The 24325-nt window shown below is 37.3% G+C and overlaps 2 protein-coding genes across 14 annotated transcripts in view; both read left to right on the top strand.

The window, feature by feature from the left end:
* LOC124287689 (microtubule-associated protein tau-like) overlaps positions 1 to 24325 on the top strand; it is a 131404-nt gene that overhangs the window by 102531 nt on the left and 4548 nt on the right. For 4 of the 13 annotated variants that reach the window (XM_046724208.1, XM_046724207.1, XM_046724195.1 and 1 more), the window contains 4 exons: positions 1421 to 1510; positions 5802 to 5891; positions 6478 to 6567; positions 9706 to 9795. In XM_046724208.1, coding sequence (XP_046580164.1) covers positions 1421 to 1510; positions 5802 to 5891; positions 6478 to 6567; positions 9706 to 9795 — 360 coding nt within the window. Of the gene's footprint in view, positions 1 to 1420; positions 1511 to 1969; positions 2060 to 2872; positions 2964 to 4798; positions 4879 to 5801; positions 5892 to 6477; positions 6568 to 9705; positions 9796 to 24325 lie in introns of those variants that run through there. The other 9 variants (XM_046724201.1, XM_046724197.1, XM_046724198.1 and 6 more) reach the window with 9 other exon arrangements.
* Positions 17121 to 20109, top strand: LOC124287691 (microtubule-associated protein tau-like). Its single transcript, XM_046724209.1, has one exon. The coding sequence runs from the start codon at positions 17992 to 17994 to the stop codon at positions 19159 to 19161; it is 1170 nt and encodes a 389-aa protein (XP_046580165.1). The 5' UTR covers positions 17121 to 17991; the 3' UTR covers positions 19162 to 20109.

Genomic DNA, 24325 nt, shown 5'->3' with positions numbered 1-24325 from the left:
GGCTAAAAAGTAACATTTCTGGTTCTCAGGCATGAATGGGTAATTCAGAAACAATCTTTTTGAGACGCATTTGTTCATATATATGAGACATTTACAATTTTATGATTCTTTGACAAAAGGTTTTTCACCCTGAAACCATATAAATATATCTCACATGAATGAATGGTGCATATCATCATTATTTTGTCATATGATAATATGAAGATGTATGAAATTTTATTTACCTTTGACCTTCATGTTCCTCCATGGCTGACAGAATAGCAATGTGAAAGCAATATAGTTTTGTTCTACTTCTTACATATTATATGTAGCAATGTGTAATTTAACATTTATCGTTGCTAAATACATGGTTAAGAACGTTTCCATACTTGCACTGTTGTGTAATTCTTTTAGGGCAACTGCAATGCCCATACTCTTCCAAGTATAGAGGGACTTTCAGGTGCACTCTTGGCCTCATTTTTCATTGCCTGAGAATCAGAGACTTATTTTATAGCCTAAGATTACTGACAAAGCGGACAGGTACTACTCAAAGATGTTGAAGAACACCCCTTACTTACTGTCATGGCTAGGTAGGCTGACTATAGTAATATGAAAGAATTGGCATTGTTTAAATAGTTCTGAGTGGTATACAATATACATTGTAGAAGTTCCATGAAACAGCCATGTTTTTCCAGAGAAGTGTACACATAATCAAAGGTAAAAGTAACTCTGATTTTACTGATAGCAGAAAATACAAGTGAAAACTCGAGATTGATGAACCTTCAGACTTTGAATACATGACACATTGTTCAGACAGACCATGGTAGCTGGTTACCATTTTTAAAGTGTTAAAGAAAATACAACATACTTCAGCATTTCTTTTAAATTAATGCACCTCTGCAATGATGAGTGGAAACTGGCAGACATTGGTCCATCATTTGGAGTTCTAAATTTAGAAATAATGTCATTCTTAAAATAATCTCTGAAAAGCATATGTTGCTATTTTCATTTAAAGTAGACACCAGTACTTTTAATTCTTAAAATAGGAAAACTTGAAACTTGAATTACCAGTACTCCTACATAGATATAAGCCAGCAACCCCTGAGAACAACCAGTCTTGAAACAGATTCCATGTGGCATAAAGGTTAATTGGAATCAGTGATTACACAGGTGTTCAGGAACATGATAAACATGTCACGATGTCATGAATATGACCATGGTGAGAGTTACTTTTACCTTTGAGTATATTTTGACCGAGTCATGACTTATGCTATAATTATAATTAATTTACTGTTATCCAGGGCAGTGTTTGTACAGCTGTATTCTGCATGCTGAAAGTCTACAGGAGACTATATGGATAAGACTTTGTTGTATAGTAGTGAAACGTACAACCTCTGAGAACTTTTCACAACTATTGAACAAAAAGAATGTGTTATTGCAGGTCGAAACTAAAACACTTAATTGGGAAGCTAAATCGAAAATCGGTTCCATGGACAATGCAAAACATGTTCCTGGAGGTGGTGAAAAGAAGGTAAGGGGGATAACTGTGTTTTTAACATGAACATGTTCAACCATTAACTTTTCAATATTTGCTTGATTTTCTTGATTCAGGCTTGCTGCATGTTCTTACTGCCATTTATTGAATATTGATATTGTTGGATTGAGTTAATGAAGCAAGCTTTAGGTAAGAGCCGTTCGTAGCTTTGCATGTGCATCATCAGTAGGATCTGCAGCAACAGCCTTGACAGGTCTTCAAAACATCACTTTCATTAACATTTCATTAAAGAAGCAGAAAATTCCAAATTGACATATTTTCATCCATTTTGTCCATTAACACCAAATGTAGCTGAGACTAAAACCTGATGTACTTCCCTGGTGAACTTACCTGCATCCCCGAGTTTGGTAGTGACCCGGTCTCCCACACCTAATCAAGGGAGATTCATTTCAGAGCTTGTTGCCTTGCCTGCATGTTGTTGCTTTGCTTTGCCAGATTGAGACTAAGAAACTTGGATGGAGAACAGAATCCCGTGTTGGCTCCTTGGATAATGCGAAGCATGTGGCAGGCGGTGGTGATAAAAAGGTGGGATAGTAGTTCACCTCTAACTTAGTGACGTTGTTGTCAGTCCTGAATAACAACCAGTCAGGCATTAACATCTGATGCAGAATCATGGAATTCTGTGGAATTCCCTGCAGACTGAAGGATTATGTGAGGAGCATCAGGGCGAGACAGCAAATCTGGTTTCAGTTGCAAAACATAAACATATCATCGTTTATCAAAAATGACAAGCTCCGGATCCCTGACATGTTTTGAATTATTTTCATTGTCTTTTCGTTAGAAGACTCCTAATTGTAATTGTGTGACTTGAGAAAATTACCGCCATCTACAAAGTATGGAGAATAATGATCACAGTTAACTTCATGTTTCGATAACACCAGTCAGGCTAAAACTTTACTGTGTTCGACCTTAGAAGGATGTCTGAAATACCTCAAGTCAGGAAATTTTAGTATTAGATGGTGTATAAACCTCTATATCTGTGGCTGTTGTAGCGCTCATGTTTTCATATTTTTCTATGAGTTTTTTCACATGAGATATATTTCACTATTAAAATGTTTTTGAGACAGCACAGAAGATTCTACATTAAATTCAGCAAAATATTTGGAGCTCTGTCATATTTATATATTCATTTATTTTTGTATTTCCTAATATTTTCGATCTAATAGATAAATGGATGGGAACTTTCTGTACATTTAGGCCTGTTTGTATGAAAAAACTTTGCTGTTGAACTAGCATCCCAGAGTTTAGTGTTAGCGCCATGGTCTCCCACACCTAATTACGGAAACCTCTTCTCACAGCTTGTTGCCTTGCCTGCATGTTGTTGCTTTGCTTTGCCAGATTGAGACTAAGAAACTTGAATGGAGAACAGAATCCCGTGTTGGCTCCATGGATAATGCGAAGCTACGTGGCAGGCGGTGGTGATAAAAAGGTGGGATAGTAGTTCACCTCGAACTTAGTGACGTTGTTGTCAGTCCTGAATAACAACCAGTCAGGCATTAACATCTGATGCAGAATCATGGAATTCTGTCTAATTCCGTGGAATTCCCTGCAGACTGAAGGATCATGCAGGGAGCCTCAGGACAAGGCGTCAGTTGTGTTTTCTGTTGTTAAACATGTCATACAAAGTAGAGACAATATATGGATAACAAATTCTTTAATGTACCAATGTAGCATTTTAATGTAGTCTTTTCTCCGTATTGTGTAATCATACTAAAAGATAGTCAAGTCACTCAGAATAGTAAAATGATCTTTACTAAAACCTTGCAACATTTAAAAGTATATTAAAGAAAATGTGATCCATTACGTGTGCTATCTTTGTTACCTGCAAATCAAAGAACAGATGATCAAACAAAATCGTAAACATATTATGACTATTCTCATAAATATTTGGGGTCTGTTTGAGACGTTTTTGAACTATACAGAGACACCTTAGCATCATGAGACATCTTAACAGTATGAGACATCTTGAACTATACAGAGACACCTTAGCATCATGAGACATCTTAATATTATGAGACATCTTGACATTATGAGACATCTTGACATTATGAGACATCTTGACATTATGAGACATCTTGACATTATGAGACATCTTGACATTATGAGACATCTTGACATTATGAGACATCTTGACATTATGAGACATCTTGACATTATGAGACATCTTGACATTATGAGACATCTTAACATTATGAGACATTATGAGACATCTTGATATTATGAGACATCTTGACATTATGAGTCATCTTGACATTATGAGACTTCTTATGAGACATCTTGACATTATGAGACATCTTGACATTATGAGACATCTTAACATTATGAGACATCTTAACAGTCTTGACATTATGAGACATCTTAACATTATGAGACATCTTAACATTATGAGACATCTTGACATTATGAGACATCTTGACATTATGAGATCATCTTGACATTATGAGACATCTTGACAGTATGAGACATCTTGACATTATGAGACATCTTGACATTATGAGACATCTTGACAGTATGAGACATCTTGACATTATGAGACATCTTGACATTATGAGACATCTTGACCACTTTGACAGTCATGACTGTCATGTTTTTGACTCATGTCCATAATTTCAATTCTGACATTGATCTGAGGAAAATAGAAACACTACAATGGTCTTAAGCTGTATACAGGTACACCTTGTTAAACCAGACTGAATACTTACTGTTTTTGTGAACCACATCAATACATTTTTGGATTAATGAACTTAATGGTATGTTTGATTATTAACACATTCCTGCTTTGTCATTGTGTGGGATATCGAAACCGGGTCTTTGGTGTGATGAGCAATTGCTTCAACCACTAGGCTACCATTGTGCCTATAGTTGGGAGTGGTGTACAGATCTCCATCACTTTGTGTGGTAAAACAATGTGAAGGCTTAGTCAGATGAGATGAGTGTTAGTAAGACTCTATGTTAGACAGTTTAGAAGAATCTATTTTCAGTTAAGCAGAACATTGAGAGCATTTCAAGACATTTGTATTTTATATGATTCCATACAAAATTACATATCTATTTTTTTAAATTCTAAAGTCTAAAAGTTAAATAAATGGGGAAGTTCTGTACAATTAATCATATTTCTAATGACACAAAAACCTGATGTTTTTCCCTGATGATCTCGCCTGCATCCCTGAGTTTGGTAGTGACCCGGTCTCCCACACCTAACCATGGGAAACCTCTTCTCACAGCTTGTTGCCTTGCCTGCATGTTGTTGCTTTGCTTTGCCAGATTGAGACTAAGAAACTTGAATGGAGAACAGAATCCCGTGTTGGCTCCATGGATAATGCGAAGCACGTGGCAGGCGGTGGTGATAAAAAGGTGGGATAGTAGTTCACCTCTAAGTTAGTGACGTAGTTGTCAAGACTATATATAATCTTTAAGCATCATGAGCATCATATCGTCTTACTAAAGGCCAGATCCACATGGAGATGTAAGTGCTATGCTTGTTGTAAGTTGGGTCTGTTGAGAGAGAAGGTTATTATAACATGATCGAGTCAGAGAGTTTTGTTTAGGCCAGACCAAATATATTTCTTGTTTTACGGATCCACCAGTCATATTTTTTCAAGAATAGGAATAAAAAATAGAAATTAATTTTCCCTGCTCAAAAAATATAATGGTAATGTTTATATTAAATGTAAACTTATTAAAAAAAATATTTTTGGTTTTTGTTTTTTGCCCCATGTAGACTTCATAAATTGCCAAAAGTAAAATGCTTTTGGTATTTAAAAGGAATATTACTTTGACTGGTGATTTTTATTGTTTTTATTTTTCCCCTCCTGCCTTTAGGTTTTCTCAGGACAAAAATCCATAAAACAAGAAATAAGATTGGTCTGGCCTTAACACTGTATTTCTAGCTCATGCTCATAACTTTCTGGCAAACCTACAGAATGACCATGAGAAACCTTCCAGAAAAGATACTCATTATTCCTTCTTAATTTCCAAATGTATTTATAATGTCCAGCAGCAGCAGCAGTAGCACTTACAACACCTTGTAGAAATGGCCGGGAAATCATATTCTTGAATGTCTACCTTTTCTAACCTCATCCCAAAAGCTGATTGATAACTTACATTCCATAACCGTTTGCCTCCTCATAATGACATCATTAACCATCACCTCTCTATTGCTGCTGTTATTCATACTAACATCAACAGCCAGGAGATTGTCTCCGTCATGAGTTATCAGAGGCCAGGCTTACTGTCATGCTTGCATAGTGGTGCTTTGCTTTGCCAGATTGAGACTAAGAAACTCGATTGGAAAGTGGAGTCTCGAGTTGGCTCCATGGATAATGCCAAACATGTAGCAGGCGGTGGCGATGTAAAGGTGGGAAGATGTGGTCTTGTGTACATGTGAACCTCCCTACACACACAGCCCATGGCAGATACACCAATATTTGGCAACAATGACAGAGTTATCTCCCTTAACATGATCTCTGTATTGAGTTATCTCCCTTCCATTGATCTCGGAACAGAATAAACAAATACATATCAAATTGGAAAGATGCCCAAAGCATAGTGAGTTTAAATATGCCAATGGCAGTATATGAATGAATTTGCTTTTTCTTTGAATTCTGGGGAGGAAGCTTTGTAATGCCCTTGACATTTGGGAGGGAAGCCGTGTGAAACTGATTGGTGTACTCAGTGGGCGGTGTTGGTGAAGCTGGAGGCGGCATCCATGTTGTGACAGGCATGATTTTTAAGAATGCCCGATTTGTCTTCTGTTGTAACAGCAGAGTACAAGAACCATGTGTGTTCGGATACTCGATTCCTTCATTTTAAAAAAGGTGTCAGGTGTTGGTCTTCAAATCCAGATCTATTTCATTAGATCTCATGGTACAAAAATCATCATTTTCTGTGTGTTGCAGAATAACTGAAAATGATCTTTTTGTGTTCATTTCTCCCATGTTAAGATTGAAAGCCACACAATAGAGTGGAGATCTGAGTCAAAAGTCGGGTCACTTGACAATGCTCACCACACTCCAGGCGGGGGAGAAAAGAAGGTAACGGTTTGTCGCCATGGTAACCAACACATCATGATCATGTGATCACTTTGTTTGATATGTTTGTTTCACTGTTATGTTTTTACTTACTGTATATGTTCTAGAGGAGAGTTTATGTCTGTTTTTATCTCATTTGTCATGTGATAGACCCAGTCTCTCTGTCTATATCTCACCATCATCTCAGTTTCTAGACACATCTTTTTGCTTTTTGTCCAAACATATTAAATATATTTCTACTATATTTTATATTATTCAAAATCATAATCATCACATTATTCATTAACAAAATAATACTACCAACATTTTTCTTTAAAAGATTAAGCAATTGAAAACTGGAATAAAAATTAAATGTGATATCACTTGGTGTGAAGTGTTAATACTTAGAAGCTAAAGGGAGGTAACTCTCGGAGGTTTAGGTGTTTATCAAGTACATGTGAAGTGTCAAAGAAGTGGTGTGTTGTTGACACTTCAGTTGGCACAGTGGTCAGGTGTACAAGTGTCTTCAACATCTGGTATAGACTCCACTGTATGCAATGGAGTTTGGAAATATACAAACATTTTATTAGAAGTTTTTCTCTTTGGAAAAATCACCTATCAGAATGGAAAAAACATTCAGAGTTTTCAAGATGTTTCCTTTTGAGCAGCATATTGTGAACATCCTGTTTTTCTTCTAAAGAACTAGTTGAAGAAAACAGTTATTTAGCTGAACATGTTACAAACTTTATTAAATAAGTTTTCAAAAGATTATCATTAGCAAATGTGCTGTGCATTTATAAGATAGGCTTCAGATGAACTTTCTAAAAGAGGAAATTATGTAGCATTTGCTTCTTTTTTAATATAAATGCAGTAAATTAGTTTCTGTTATTAGTTTCCAGCATGTATTAGTTTGTTTCCTGAAAACATTACATTTCTTTTTCAAAACATCACAACTGTTGTTACTAGTGGATGTAAATCCTCAGACAGTAGGTCGTACATATGCCTGTACTTATTGGGATGTATAGCGATGCATGTCATATTCATATATATTAAATAACAGTGTATCTATTTTTTTAACTTTTTAAATGGAAATACTTAAATACTATTTGATCTGGTAATTTTTCATTGAAGTAACATGATGTTTCAAATCAAATATCAGAGTCTTTTAATTTTTTATGATAATGATGTACATTTTCAAATATTACAATTATTACTTTTCAATTCAATTCAGTTATTTAATTCTGAATATCAAAGTATTTTATTAATTAATCTTTATATTTTACAAAGTATCCTTAAGGAGTTATTTCCTGGTATTTCCTGAGCGTGTGTATATATATATATATATCTTGTGTACCTGGTATATAGTTCTCATTTATCGTGTGACTGCATGTCAAGTGCTTGTTCAGCGTCTAATACAGTCTGTGTGCTCACTAACTTTGTGTTAATATCTCATAAAGTTCAAAGACATCTATGATTCTCTAATTCAAATAAAATAAAATTCCCTGAGTTAACAACGCTAAGCTACAACTGACATTGTCAGATTTGTATTTGGTTAAATTAGTTATTTTGATTTCTAGCATTTTTATAAGATTCATTTAATTCATTGCAAATTAATTCTTTGGCTGATTTGTTTCTATTAAGTTGAAATGTGCAATGCTAACAGAAATGCTTTTTCTTTTGTTTTTCACAAACAAAACTTGATAATCGAACATGTTTTCTTCAAAATGTTCTTTATTCTTTTGAATAATAACACCTAGATAGATAATTATTTCTCCCAGTTTTCTTACAGTATTTATCTCCCTTTGTTCCCATGCTAGATAGTTTCTGAAAAACTGGATTGGAAAGCCAATTCATCACTGGGTTCGCTGGAAAATGCAAAGCATTCGCCAGGAGGTGGCAAAGTGAAAGTAATGTTGCATCCGCCATGTTGTATGTATATACTGCTGTCTGCCTCACCATGTGCACACTGAATAGCTGTCACAAACTGTCTTCCGCATTAGAATTTCTAAAATTTCATTATTTTGAAAATACACTTTTTTGTTATATTTCCATTCAACATTTAAAAATATATATATATTTTTAATTTTGCTCTTTTGAGCAATTTATACAGTAAAATTACAGGTTTTAAAATACTCAAATGCACCTATAGTTTGTGTTTGTAATAATTGTATTAAATTACATGTATTTCCACAGCAGTTTCCAGCAAGTGACCTGGGCCTATATTTTCGAAGCTCTTTTAGCTCTAAGATAGTCATAAGTTAATGTTAATGTATGGCACTTACGACTATCTTAGCGCTAAGAGAGCTTCGAAAATCTAGGCCCTGGACATTACATTATACCGGTTACTGTCAGTTTACTATAAGTATGTTTGTAATAAACAAAGTTTACTGTATTATATATACATTTGTATCTCAAAAATATTATCTTTACTTTTTGAATGATAATTTATCATTTTGATTGAAAAATGGAGAATAAATTTCAAAATTGGGGAGACGAAACATCTATTTAGTCACTGCACAGTATAGAGAGGTGAATGGATTAAAGAAGGTAAGGTAATGTTTGAGCTCCAGAGTGTGCAAGGAAGTGCTCGGGTGTGTGCCCTGTTGCGAGGCTAGTAGAAACTGATGTGGAGAAATAGAAATAGTAACAAATCCACAGGATTCTGTAAACACAATATTTAAAGTATTTTAGAATCAGATGGTGTTGTCTCTAAAATTGATTGATGAACACATAAAATATACTTCACACTAACAGTCTAGTTGTGATGACGTAATGTGTTTGTGAAATTAAATAATTGTAACGGACCTGAACGAATTTTGAAAACATTGTTAAACAAACTGATTCTGTGAAGATTTACTTTAAGTCTTTGGTATATTCTGCTTTTCTGTCGTCTTTGCTGATCCTGGCACTATTTCTGACTTCTGTTAAAGCAGAACTGATTTCCGTTGCTTCAAAAGATGAACCATCTTGATGAAATTTGAAATTAACAAATTTCAACAAATAACATCCTTGGACATCTTAGATTATCTGGACCTGTTGGACATGGTACTGAGGAAAAGGAGAAGAAATGTGTCCTTAGATACTGTTTGACAAGGAGGTCATGCCCTACACGAGGCATCTACTGCAGCCTCTTGTCTAACATCCTTTTCATTTGTTTCGTAGATTGTTAATGAGAAAGTAGAATTCAAGGCTGAGTCAAAGGTGGGATCGCTGAAGAACGTGAAACACTCACCAGGAGGGGGCGAGAAAGTGGTATGTAAAATTATTTCTATAAAGTGACTAGTTTGTTGTTCTTACCACAGGTAGCAACATTTCAGCTATATCACGGTGTCCTTTGTTTTGTCAGACATACCTGTGATCGATATTATGAGGAACATCATATTCTGTTGGGGTACAATGACACACAAGCATCCAGGCCTGACTAACCAGTCAAAACACTGGCCTCAAATTACAATCAATATTCCATCATGGTCCCCACAGTTATAGAATGAGTGAGTGAGCAAGTGAGGCTTTATACATTATAAAATTAATATCACTTGAGCCTAATGTAATTATTCACAAGTGTACATGGATGTGAGTTTTATTAAATGTAGTAAAAAATTTATATGCCTACTTGTCAGAGGCAGGATGTTAACATGACATATACAGGAGCAATATTGATTACCTTTGCAGCAAGAAATTATGGACATTAATATAAGAATATTTTTCGCGACATAGTTCAATTGTTCATTTATCAAGTACGGACTGACCCGTGAAGATCCGGGGTAGAATAGGTCTTCAGCAACCCATTCTTGTCATAAAAGGCGACTATGCTTGTCCTAAAAGGCGACTAACGGGGATCGGGTGGTCTGGCTCGCTGACTTGGTTGACACACATCATCGGTTCCCAATTGTGCAGATCGATGCTCATGCTGTTGATCACTGGATTGTCTGGTCCAGACTCGATTATTTACAGACCGCTGCCATATAGCTGGAATATTGCTGAGTGTGGCGTAAAACTCAACTCACTCACTCACTCACTCACTCACTCAAGTACGGACTACGCAACTGTTGACAATTTAGTTATGAACTGTGAAGTGAAAACAAGTACACAACTGAAAATTGACTTTTGACCGAAATGGGCCCTTGTATAATAATGTGATCAAAACCAAACTTGGTTGAAAACAGTCGTTAAAACACTGCAAAGTTAATGTCAAACACAGAGGTATGATACCCTTATCAAATACATTACTATTGCAACTATTGCAACTAACTACACCACGACTAACCCCTATGTAGCATCACTAGCAATGTTTGGCTGATTCAAAATTGACATCATGACATAATTAGGCCTTAAAACTGTGTGTGTGCCTTTATTTACTGGTACATGTTCTTGACATGATTGAGTAAGCTGTGGTCTATTTTTGTTACACAGGAATATCTCCTCTTCTCCTAAGTAATCTCTATCCTAGCAAATAGTCCCCTATGATCCACCCTGTATCAAACACTTATTACAACATAGATTATTTGTCACATAAATTATACACCTGGTATTGAGTCTTTTGTTTGGATCAGCAAGTCAAGAATGCAAACAATCTGTACCTAATATGGTCATTACAAGAGAGACATTTATGGTGCTGGAGAATGTATATGTTCCATGTACCATACATCTAGAGTACAGATATATTGTTGGCCATAAACAATACTTGTTGCTGTATAGGGTATCTGTCGTTGCCTACACACAATACACTTCATGTGGAGGTTTCTGTGTCGTGCTTAACTTTCACTTGAACTGGAGTGACAGGTTGAAGGGTATTTAGTCATAAATTTGTTTATTACCCATATGGTGAAACATAACCAGTGTCATAAATATCATATGTGCACATGTTACTTTTGCCTTACAACCATTGTTTCTGTGTTTCGTCGTTCTGTGACGTCATTAAACAACTGAACGTGACGTCAATGAACTGGGCAGTCACACTTGCTTACCGTGTTTTACTGCACAAATGTACATGAATGAAATGGATAATAAAGAAATTATTACACTTGCAAGTGTGCTACACGACTTATACGAAACTCGTGCCAAATTTTGTATTGCCCGAGCGAGACACTCGTTTCGTATAAGTCGTATGACACACTTGCTCGTGTAATAATCTCTGTATATGTTTTGGCGGAAGTATTGTTTCAAATTTGAATGAGTGAGTGAGGCTTTATGCATTATATAATTAATATCATAGTGGTTGGCACCAGAAATAGACTCGGGGTGGTGGGGTAGCCTAGTGGTTAAAGCGTTCGCTCGTCACGCCAAAGGCCCAGGTTCGATTCCCCACATGGGTACAACTTGTGAAGCCCATTTCTGGTGTCCCCCCTCCGTGATATTGCTGGAATATTGCTAAAAACGGCCCAAAACCATACTCAGCCAGCCAGCAGAAATAGACTCAATACATTTTACCCTTATTTGTCATGATGAGCAATCACATTAACCACTGGGATACCTAACCACGCCTTCTAGAATCAATATTAGAATACTGATGTGACATAGATAAATGTTGCATTATATATAAAGGAATCCCTTCCTCTGTTTAAGGACTGGTTTTTTTTAGGGTTTTAGTAGGAATAAACAGAGAGACAGCATGAGACAAAGTACAGACTTTGGAAAGAATTACACAGTGGGAGAGGCAGGATGAAATGTTAGTCATTTACTTTTGAATTTTTCCAGTAACTGTTTGACTTGCTTGATAGGAAAAACACACTGGAATCATACTGAGGTTCACAAAGAAATGGAAAAGCATTTATGGAACAGGCTAGCAATTCTCGAAACGTTCGTAGCCTTACGAACTTCTTAAGCCCATTCTTAACACATTGGCTACGATCAAAGTTAAGAATTCTTAGAGCTACGAATGTTTCGAGAATAAGGGCCCAGGGTCTTTAGAAATATGCATATTTAGGTTAATAACACAACTGGATTATTAAGCCTCTTTCATGATGACCAGTCCCTTTTATGGCAATGTGTAAGACGATCTGAACTATGAGAAGTCAGTATAGTGACAATATCTCCTACAGTATGCCTGTACTGGGGTATTGATCTGGTGGTTGTTCTCCTCTATATCTCCCCAGATGAAACGCTGATGATCTAATCAGTATGCAGGTGCTTACAGGAGAGATATTGACGTGTGTTAATTACGCCTGACAAATATATCTGAACACGATATGGGCCGATAGTATTCTTATAGAGTAGTCAGTGCACAGAATACTATTGCTTTGCTGAGAATGTGTACTTTTGGACATAGCAATACAGCGTGAAGTTTAGTTGGCAATTGAGCAATGGCAGAGATTTACCGTATTTGAAATGTTTTTAGATTTTTAGATTTTGATCCTAGTTTTTATAAAATTTATGTTTAAGATTGTGAGGGTAATGATTCTGTGAATATTGATTTTCTAAAGATTGCATTATGAGTAAATAGGATGCCTTTTCTGCCACTTTTAGCAATATACTATGAATATGAAGAAAAATAGGACAAAGATACCTGTCATGGTTTAGGAAAATATATTTAGGAAGTTAATGGTTAGATATTGCATACTTTTAATTGAACTCCTTGTTCTTCATTAGAGATTCTTCACCTGGATAGAAGAAAAAGAATGAATTCTAAGGAATATATTCCAGGTTTGAAAGTCCAAGCTAATTACATTAGGCTTAATATATCGCAAGTGTACATGGATGTCAGCTTTATTAAATGTAGTTAGTACATTTTTGTGTAGATTCTTGTAGCTTTTTCCAGTGTACTTGTTTGACAAAGAAGGTGTATGGATCTTAACTGATATGAGTGAGTGAGTATTTCTTAACACTGCATCAGCAATTTTGCAGCTATTGAATGCGATTTAACTGAACAACCTTGCCCCGAAAGCCATTCGCTTAGCCAGGCTAAAGAAACTATACTGGCATGTTTAATGGTAGCTAACATGAAACAAACAAATAAACAACACATTGGTTTTCAATATTAATATACTTGATAAGGAAATTATACATCTGTGTTTGACATTAACTTTGCAGTGTTTTGATGACTGTTTTCAACCAAGTTTGGTTTTGATCACATTGTTATACAGGGGGCCATTTAGGTCAAATTCAATTTTCAATTGTGCACTTGTTTTCACTTTATATCTAAAGTGGCGACAGTTGCTTAGAATGTACTTGATAAATGAGAAACCTACCAGTGAACTATGTTGCGAAAACTAATATTATATAATGTCCATAATTTCTTGGTGCATAGGTAATCAATATTTCTCCTGTATATGTCATGTTGATATCCCTGCCTCTGACAAGTAGGCATATAAAATTCCAAGCCTGACTCTAATCACTAATCAGCTTATCAATCACCATGATCATTGTGCTCCCAGCGACCAGGGTCGCCTTCAGCAGGTGGAGGGCTGTACTTGTTCGCATGCAACTGCAAATGTTTTATTGTGATCTGCAGTCAGATTTTTATCAGGGAATTAAAGTTGTAAGGCACAAAATATCCGCTCCACAGTTACAGGAGGTCTCATTGTGGCTCAGCTTGCAGTCATTGCTACACTGGGGGGTCTATGTGATGTGATATATGTTGTAGACCAACTGTCATCATACAATGGATGTATTGTCTGTGATTAAAATACCGACCACTGACCATCTGAGACAAGCCTTTTTTGTCTTGGAGGGTTGGGACGGTGGGGTAGCCAAGTGGTTAAAAGAGTTTGCTCGTCACACCGAAGACTGGGGTTCAATTCCCCACATTGGTACAGTGTTTGAACCCATTTCTGGTGTACACTGCTGGAATATTGCTAAAAGTGGCGTTAAACTAAATTCACTCACTCACTCTTGGAAGGTCAACATTTAAAACATTTGTAACTTTTGAAACATGTCCTGTGGTGTGGCTGAGTATTTAATAGACGTAACAAAAACTTGGCACAGATAACAAACCCTTTGAAATAAACATAAAATACATAATGTGGCTAAAAGGATTGGCAGGATTTCACTTTGAACATATGTTGGATCGTGGATTAAATTTCTCTGTACACTGTTTTGTTAAAGGATATACAAAACTATTATATTGTGTGTGTGTGTGTGTGTGTGTGTGTGAGAGAGAGAGAGAGAGAGTGTGTTACAAATTTATAACACATAAAACATGAAACAGATGGGGTAACAACGATAAAAAATGTTTCAGTTTCATTGATGTTTGAACTGTTTATTGATGTCCCAATATCAATGTAACTCATTCTCTCTGGCTTTAATAAGTGTCCCCCATATCAACTGCCTACACACCCAAGCAACAGATTAAGGCTTGGGTGTAGCCAAAATGTTGAGAAAAGCAAACACCCTGCCCGCAACCATTCTTCATTCCCCAACACCCTAACACATATAGTTTCAGGAATAGATATCAAAGCTACATGAGTATGTACCAATCTGTTATGTGATCTATAGTTGGAGGATCGGGGGTCCTCATGGTAGCCATAATGGATCAGTTTATATGTAACTGTATCATTTCTGTTATGGCTTGTCTTACCTGACAGCAAAAGCCCTGAGTACACCCAGGATAACTTGGCTATGTCTATTATTAACTTGATAACCATCAGTTGCTACTCCAGGATGCAATAAACACACCTGTTTACTCCATATGATCTTTACTTAGCAGGAGAGACAGTGAAATCCTGGTTGTATTGATGTTGACTGACTGACTGAGTTTGGTTTTACGCCGCTGTTAGCAATATTCCAGCAACATCACGGAGGGGGACACCAGAAATGGGCTTCACACATTGTACCCATGTGGGGATTGGAACCCGGGTCTTCGGCGTGACGAGCCAACGCTTTAACCACTAGGCTACCCCACTGCCCCGTTTTGATGTTGAGTATGTTGCTGAAATTCTTCAAAGGCATTTAGCATATAGCAATATGTTGCTGTATTGAATGATGTTATTTTGGTAATGAGAGTATTTCTGGTTGTGTCATGGCGTTTTGAGTGTAGATCCGCTTTAAGTGAGTGAGTAAGTATGGTTTTACGCTGCCTTTAGCAATATTCCAGCAATATCACGGCAATGGACACCAGAAATGGGCTTCACACATTGTAGCTATGTTGGGAATCGAACCTGGGTCTTCGTCGTGACGAGCAGACGCTTTAGCCACTAGGCTACCCCACCTCCCCTCAGCTTTAAGGCATTTAAGTTGTTAGATTGTATTTTGACAGGATAAGACAACACTCTGTTATTGTAAGAAAATTTATTTGCTGCTCTATGATAGAAGTAAAACTATATCAAATTATATAAATATTATAATATAATATTTTGGTGGAGGCTGAATACATCATATCCTGAAAATATCACAAAAGAATAGTCATATCTCAAATTTATTTGGTTCAGTACAGTAAATATTGGTTCAAAATATTAAGGAACAATCTGTTTCAGTTGGAATTAACAACTGACAAATTTTCTTAAGGTTATATTCAAGTCAAAGCCTCACCATTTTTTAGCTTGCCTTATTACATTGGCCCAAATTTTTCAATAATAAAAAGATGTTAAATAAGACTTTTTGATTGAAAATATAAATTTTTGTTTGTACTTTTAAAACTTGTTTGACCTCCTCTGTCATAAAGTAGACAGATTCAATGCCCTATTCAAGATTGTACATTGCTATAATGAAGATCTAGGGTATATATTTATGTCAATAAGTATATACCAAGCAATAATGCTGATGTGAGTTAATTCTTTACTCTTAGGTGTTCTTTGAAACTCTTGAATTACATGTACTGTTTAGTGGAAGTAATTTTTTAAACCTACCTTGATAATTACAGTGTATGTAGATCGCAGGCTGATAAGTAATCGTTCCTTGATTATGACCCCAGCGAACTGGGACATTAAGCCTTAAGCTGCTGGCGATTTGTTCAAATGTTCATTGTGTGACAACCAGAGTATGAAAGTGGAGAAGTCATGATCAGGGTCAGAGATTGCGAAAACGACATGTGAAGACAAGAATGAATGAATCTATCTTCCGCTTTCTTAAGATACCAGATTATCAATGATCTTTTCATATCTTATGTTGGATCTGCATGAAATATATGATCTGAAATATTTGGTCAGGGTGCTTGGTATAATAGATATGACAAAGCCTGTCATAGCTTTCAACAGAACCTTTCTCACCTCTTTGTGTTAATGTTCTAGATTTGACCTGGAGACACATTTACTCATGAGTAGGAGCATAGGTCTTTCAATGAATATATAAACGTGTAAGAAGAGGTTTAACATAGGGAGATATAAATGCAGAAAGGGAGACAAATGTAGACAATGGTAAATATATTAAGGTAGATATAGGCATGAGGTATTGTTTGTACAGTGACTCTCCACACCCAGTAGCTGTCAAATAGTTACCAGAGTCTTGGATACCAATGAATGACTGTAGTAAATAACTCTCTTTTGTTAGCCATTTAATGGAGGCCCGGTCTGTCAAGAGGCAAATGTTTGAGTTTGATAATGAAATCAAAATGCCATTCAAGTGAACAAAATAGGTATTATATTGTACGACATGATGTATAGGGTGTATATCTCTAATCACTGTTTGCCTAGCTGTAATAGGTTGGCAAATACTCCACTCAGACAGTTAGTGTACCATTTCTCTGACGTTAACCCCTATTCATTGTGGGTCAGGCTCGATTGAAAGTTTTCAGATAAGGGCACTTTAAATGAACTAAGTTTTCTCACAGCTGGATCAGTTAGGTTTACAAGAAGCGTTACGTAGGGCAGGAGATTACCGAAAAGGCTCTTTTGTATTTTAATCTTATTGATTATGGGATCCTGTGGAGCCAGAAGGGGAACTGAGGCAGAGAGTGACTTAACGACACAGATTTGCCGGATCTGATACATGCATGGCTGAGCAGGAGATTGGTTTGAGCAGACACTCAGTAGCAGACGTCAGTTGACCAAAGAAGCAGACGTGACTTGACCATACCAGCAGACGCGGAAGGCTCAGAGACGTCACTCCTTGTTGTGAGTGGTGAAGTGAGGGTCAGATATTACAGGACCACTGTGAGTCGAACACTGTCAGTTAAACTTTGATGTTTGAGGCCATCTTCAGGACACAGCTCCAAAGAGTTTCTGTGGGACTGACATGTTGTCTTCCTTTTGCCATCGTCACTTGCGGAATATGTTGATTTTGTCAAGGTGTTACATTTGTTAAAAATGTTTTAGGCAGGTTTTTACAATCAGCCTAGTCTTAGCAAACATGGACATTTACCTCATTTATAGTCCTTTTGATTCTCTGGACATCAAAGTAAACAGATTTCAAGAAATTCTAATATGGAAGATGCTACGTGATGCAAGAATGTCATTGCTGTGTTACTCTAACAAAAGGAAGGATGTCAACGATTGCTGAAACTTATGGTGGCGACTATTACATGGATACTTCATGTTCTTGATGCTGCTTTTTGAAGGGACATTATAGTGCTTCATCATGACAAAGAGACCATTACGTGTCATTCCTTTGGTCTCTGATTCAGAGAGCCAGTGGAAGTTTGGCCCAGTGCGAAAGAGTGACTATTTATCAGAAGGGGAATCCTCTAAGAATGGTACAGTTCCCTATGTGTCTGTCAAGCGACGAAGTGATGGGAAATATGTTGTGGTAGAGAAATACCCAAGGAAGTTAAAACCAGTGAGTAAGCTTAACTCCCATAATGCGCCACTTGCTCACATGGACTATTCATCAGAAGTGAAATTCCGATCCATTAAACCAGACTGGAAGTACTCACAACGCCATAGAGTGCTTGGGGACCATGATAATAGCAGTCTTCTGCCTCCCATAGACCTCGGGTGGACATCAGATTCAAAGATTGGATCCTTGGACAACATTGAGCATACGCCAAGAGGAGGTGATAAACAGATCGTCAGTCATAGACTTAAATGGGAGGCCAAAGCAAAGATAGGATCCCTGGACAATATTGACTTTGCACAGAGGACAGGAAGAAGCCTTAGTGATCCCACAAGTAGTCGTAAACTTGAACCACTAGAAAAAACTCCACGAAAACTCCATGTCAGACCTCGGTATGGAGCTATTGGAGATGCAGGAGCTTTCGGAAACAAACACTACACACCAGGTGGCTCTGAGGTCGTGCGGCCATCAGAGAGCTATAATCATGTTAAATCAAAAGTCGGATCCTTAGATAATATTGAGCACCAGCCCCTCGGTGGGGATGTGAGAGTCCCTTCATACCACAACAACTGGCAAGCAGAGTCTCAAATAAGATCCCTGGAGAATCTTCACCACAAGCCAGGTGGTGGCGATGTCATTTTCCTACAGGAGAAGCTTCATTGGAACTCTGGGCCCAAGGTGGGTTCCCTGGAGAACATCGACCACAGCCCTGGTGGGGGTCACAAGAAGATCTTCAATATGAAGCTGAACTGGCAGTCAGGAGCCAAGGTTGGCTCCCTGAGGAACATACATCATGTTCCAGGGGGTGGGATGGTGAACATGCCTGATCATCCACTCCGATGGAAGTCAAAAGCTAAGGTGGACAATAAACCAAAGAAGAAGAAAAGGGTTTCAGAACTACACTTGTCATTTGATTCTTTAGATTCCTACGAGTGTGAGTATCTTGACATAGTAACTGGTAGAGCCACACTGTGATAGTCCTAGTCCTCACCTTAGAAATGTAGACTAGCAATCTGGATACTCTTTCCTGTACATCTTCAGCTTCTTCAGTTGAAATGATTACAGGTATTTTCTGCCAAGATCACAGAATATTCCTCTGCTATACACAAAGATTCTATGTCAATGCACATCTATACCAATGTTATTTTGTGTTTTGTTGGTTTCTAACTTAATGTCTGTAAGTATAGAGGATTCAGTCAGTTCAAAGATTACAATTTCAAACAAATCAAACTCCATAGGCTTAAAAACAATGTTTCAAGAGACTAGTTATTCAAAGTTATATCACCGTTTAGGATATATATTTAGGTCTGATCTATTTCCATTTCATCGATGAAATATTCTCAAAAATGGTTTATAAAAAGAACTTTGTGTGGGAATAATAGTGAGTTGGATTTCAATGTCAGAGGTTGCAAACTGTCAAAGTCGTCCATATTACTTGTTGGAACAGGGTAAGATGGATTCATACTACCTTTGAAACTTTAGAGTACATATTTTTATGCACTGGCTATTAACCAATCAAAAGTTGAATTAATCTCTTAATTTATGAAGGTAATAAGCACTAATCTTTAGCAGATTTTCATGCAAACAGATACAGACATCAACTGAGGGTAGGAATGTATTAAAATATGTATGAAATGTCATCACCAGAGAATAAGCAGTTTAAGTTATCAGAAAATACAGATTCCATTGTGCAAAAATGAATATGACTTGATCACTGAAAATCTGCGATGACACTAGATGAAGGAAAGAAGTGTTGATGCTTAGGTGTTTCACATCATCGTCCTCTAGCCATATGTATAATTGTCATTCACTTCTATAGCTGGGTCTAGCTCAAGACCACTGTGTAGATTGTATCCATTATACATTCAAGCTCTTTAACTTGTGTAAGAAATAGGACTCTTTGTGTGTGTTTTCACAATAATATGCATATGCTAATGTTTATTTGTTAATAAATAGATGCATAGTTTTGCTAGTTTCTCATCTTTCATGCAAATTAGCAGTCTCTGTAAAGGATCAAATCCTGGATATGTCCAGTTATGACTGACTGACCGAATTATTTTTTACGCCGCTTTTAGCAATATTCCAGCAACATCACGGCGGGGGACACCAGAAATGGGCTTTACAAATTGAACCCATGTGGGGTTTCGAACCCGGGTCTTCGGCGTGACAAGCCAACGCTTTAACCACTAGGCTACCCCTACGCCTGCCAGCTGTGATCCATGGCTTGTTACCACCATGCTCCATGGTCCATTGTACCAACATGTCCACAGAAAACATTCTACAACTTTGTATCACTTTTGTCTTTCCTCCCCATCACAACTGACATAACACTGGAATACGGTACTGTAAACAGAAACAATCAAACATCTTTCGCTTTCATACTGAAATTTGTGATATCCTTGAAATCTTTCCAAAAGATTGTGTTCATGATATTGCATTGTCAATAATGATAGTATAATTTCTCAGGTACATACTTGCTATTACTGATAAGGCCATTTCTGCCTATTTTGAAACCATTCAGTGAAACATTTCATTCCAACATTCATCAACAGGGACTTTAATATTAGTATGTAATTGTATTTAAATGAATTACAGTATAACACTATATTTAATCAGATCTTCTAACCACAATGATGTTGGTATGTGTTTGCACACACACACACACATACACACCTATATACATACATGCACACACCCACAGATTTTATACACACACGTTATCATTATAAACTTTAGCATTGACATATACCATATGGTGAATGGGGTACATGTATTTTATAATGACATCCTGTATATATCAAATTATGATTAGCTTAATATGTAGGTGAGGTGAGGTGAAATTGGGTTTAACGTCGTGCTTGACAATATTTCGCTCATATGACGACGTGCATGCGTGTGTATGTGTATGTGCGGCTGCTTGTACTAGCCCAGCCTTAAGCTGGTTTTATAGTACTAGCCCACTGAGATACCATGTCGCAGTGAAGCATGAATACCCCACTCAGACACATTATACTGACTCCGAGCCGACCAGTCCTTGTACCCATTAATGCCAAGCACCAGACAGGGACCAACAAGTACCATATTTTAACGTCTTTTGGTATGACGTGGTCGGGGATCGAACCCGCGACCTTCCACTCTCCGGGCGGACACTCTAACCACTACACCACGGAGGCGGTTAGCTTAATATGTAATAACCATGACAGCATGTGTATATTATATAATAACGGGGTGTATATGTTGTATTAGTATTGGTTTTATACAGCATATTATGAAATATGTGCAATATTATATAATAACAGGGTATATATATATATTATGACAGGTTGCATATTGCACAATATGACATTGTGTATACCTGTGTAGATTACAGTCCAAGGGTATGGTTGCACATTACACAGATTTCTATTGTAAATAGACACAGCTACATTGCTGAGATCAATAGGCATATCAAATGCATGTTGTAGAGCAGTGTTCCTCTGTTGAATACTGCAGCTGATGTTCCATGTGTAGGTATAGTATTGTTCAGTTGCAGTATACATTGATGCTACACAATTCCAGACTGTCTAGACTATCTAGAACTTTCTGAAGTTATATAGTGTCTGTGTAAGTTTAAAAATACTAGTAACCTTTATGGTAGGTTGTGCCGTTGTATTACACCATGGTTGACATCGAAGTCAATATTGATCAACACTGTGCCACGACCTGCCTGAACCTGGGCTATTAACCCATACCCCTGAGACATCATACAGTGAACTCACTTCATACCCTGTAGGAGGTCATACAGTGAACTCACTTCATACCCTATAGGAGGTCATACGATGAATTCTCTACATACCCTTTAGGAGGTCATACGATTACCTCTCTACATATCCTTTAGGTGGTCGTACTATGAACTCATTTTATACTCTGTAGGAGGTCATACGATGAATTCCCCACATACACTTTAGGAGGTCATATGATGAACTCTCCACATACCCTTTAGGAGGTCATATGATGAACTTTCTACATATCCTTTAGGAGGTCATATGATGAACTCTCTACATACCCTTTAGGAGGTCATACGATGAATTCTCCACATACCCTTTAGGAGGTCATATGATGAACTCTTCACATACCCTTTAGGAGGTCATATGATGAACTCTCTACATATCCTTTAGGAGGTCATATGATGAACTCTCTACATGCCCTTTAGGTCATATGATGAAATCTCTCCATATCCTTTAGGAGGTCATATGATGAATTCTCTACCTGCCCTTTAGGAGGTCATGCAGTGAACTTTCTACATATCCTTTAGGAGGTCACACGATTACCTCTGTACATATCCTTTAGGTGGTCATACTATGGACTGATTTTATACTCTCTAAGACGTAATGCGATGAACTCTCCACATATACCCTTTAGGAGGTCATATGATGAACTCTCTACATATCCTTTAGGAGGTCATATGATGAATTCTCTACATGCCCTTTAATAGGTCATGCAGTGAACTTTCTACATATCCTTTAGGAGGTCATACGATTACCTCTCTACATATCCTTTAGGTGGTCGTACTATGAACTGATTTTATACTCTCTAAGACGTAATGCGATGAACTCTCCACATACCCTTTAGGAGGTCATATGATGAACTCTCTACATATCCTTTAGGAGGTCATATGATGAACTCTCTACATGTCCTTTAGGAGGTCATATGATGAACTCTCCACATACCCTTTAGGAGGTCATATGATGAACTCTCCACATACCCTTTAGGAGGTCATATGATGAACTCTCTACATGTCCTTTAGGAATTAGGAGGTCATATGATGAACTCTTTACATGTCCTTTAGGAGGTCATATGATGAACTCTCTACATGTCCTTTAGGAGGTCATATGATGAACTCTCTACATGTCCTTTAGGAGGTCATATGATGAACTCTCTACATGTCCTTTAGGAGGTCATATGATGAACTCTTTACATGTCCTTTAGGAGGTCATATGATGAACTCTCTACATGTCCTTTAGGAGGTCATATGATGAACTCTCTACATGTCCTTTAGGAGGTCATATGATGAACTCTCTACATGTCCTTTAGGAGGTCATATGATAAACTCTCTACATATCCTTTAGGAGGTCATATGATGAACTCTACATAGCTATCTGTCTATCTATCTATCCATTTTTATAGCGCTGGGTTCCAGTTAGGCTGCTCACAGGGGCTGTTTTTCCCTCGGCACATCATAATTTCAATCTCAACTCCATGGGGATCATACAACTCTTGCAGCCACTAGGCGCACCAAGTTAATGTGGCTTTCATCCTTTTGAGGTACCCAATCACATCTGTGTTGCTGTACCTGCAACTAAGTGTTTGCACATATTCATGTGCCTACCATCTGGTCATTTACCAACGGATTCATGGGTTCTTTTAAGTGCAAAGGGTTGTGTACTGTACACTAGGGGTTGTGACAACACAGAAAGAGTATGCACACAAAGTTGACTCCCAAGTTTTTAACACCTGGTCACAGGTGGGCTCGATCCCGGCACATCAAGCTCGCTACCGCCTAGACAGCTTGCCCACTACGCCACCATACCCTTTAGGAGGTCAAACAGTGCATTCATTTTATACCTCTCTACATGCACTGTAGGAGGTCATACGATGAACTCTCCATATACCCTTTAGGAGGTCATATGAGGAATTCTCTACATACCCTTTAGGAGGTCATACAGTGAACTTTCTGCATACCATTTAGCAGGTCATGCAATGAATTCTTTACATACCCTTTAGGAGGTCATACAGTGAACTTTTTACATACCCTCTAAGATGTAAAATTGTGGCTTTTCTTTGAGGGTCTCTCAAACATGCACCACAACAGAAGAGCTTCAGCATGCAGTTGTTGAAAGAACACTGATTGTGTGATAGTATCACATTACAAGACAGTCATATGTGATGGCCTACAGTCATGACTGAGTGAACTTCTTTTCAGTCCTAAAAAGTTTGGTTACCTCCACTGCTGTCAATTAGATGAATAAGCCTGTGGCTAGCAAAATTTTGATTGGGCTAAAGATTCTGAAATGTCACCAGCCAGTGAGGTGATTAAAATTTGAACAGTGATTTTCGTTAGTGCACATCTCTTAAAATGTGAATGAAAATAGAAAATGTC

This window comes from Haliotis rubra, unplaced genomic scaffold (genome assembly GCF_003918875.1).
Source record: "Haliotis rubra isolate DU_JTF1 unplaced genomic scaffold, ASM391887v1 Scf404, whole genome shotgun sequence".
Lineage (NCBI taxonomy): Eukaryota > Metazoa > Mollusca > Gastropoda > Lepetellida > Haliotidae > Haliotis > Haliotis rubra.
The sequence above is the reverse complement of the archived record's forward strand: the minus strand, read 5'-3'. Positions and strand labels throughout refer to the sequence as shown.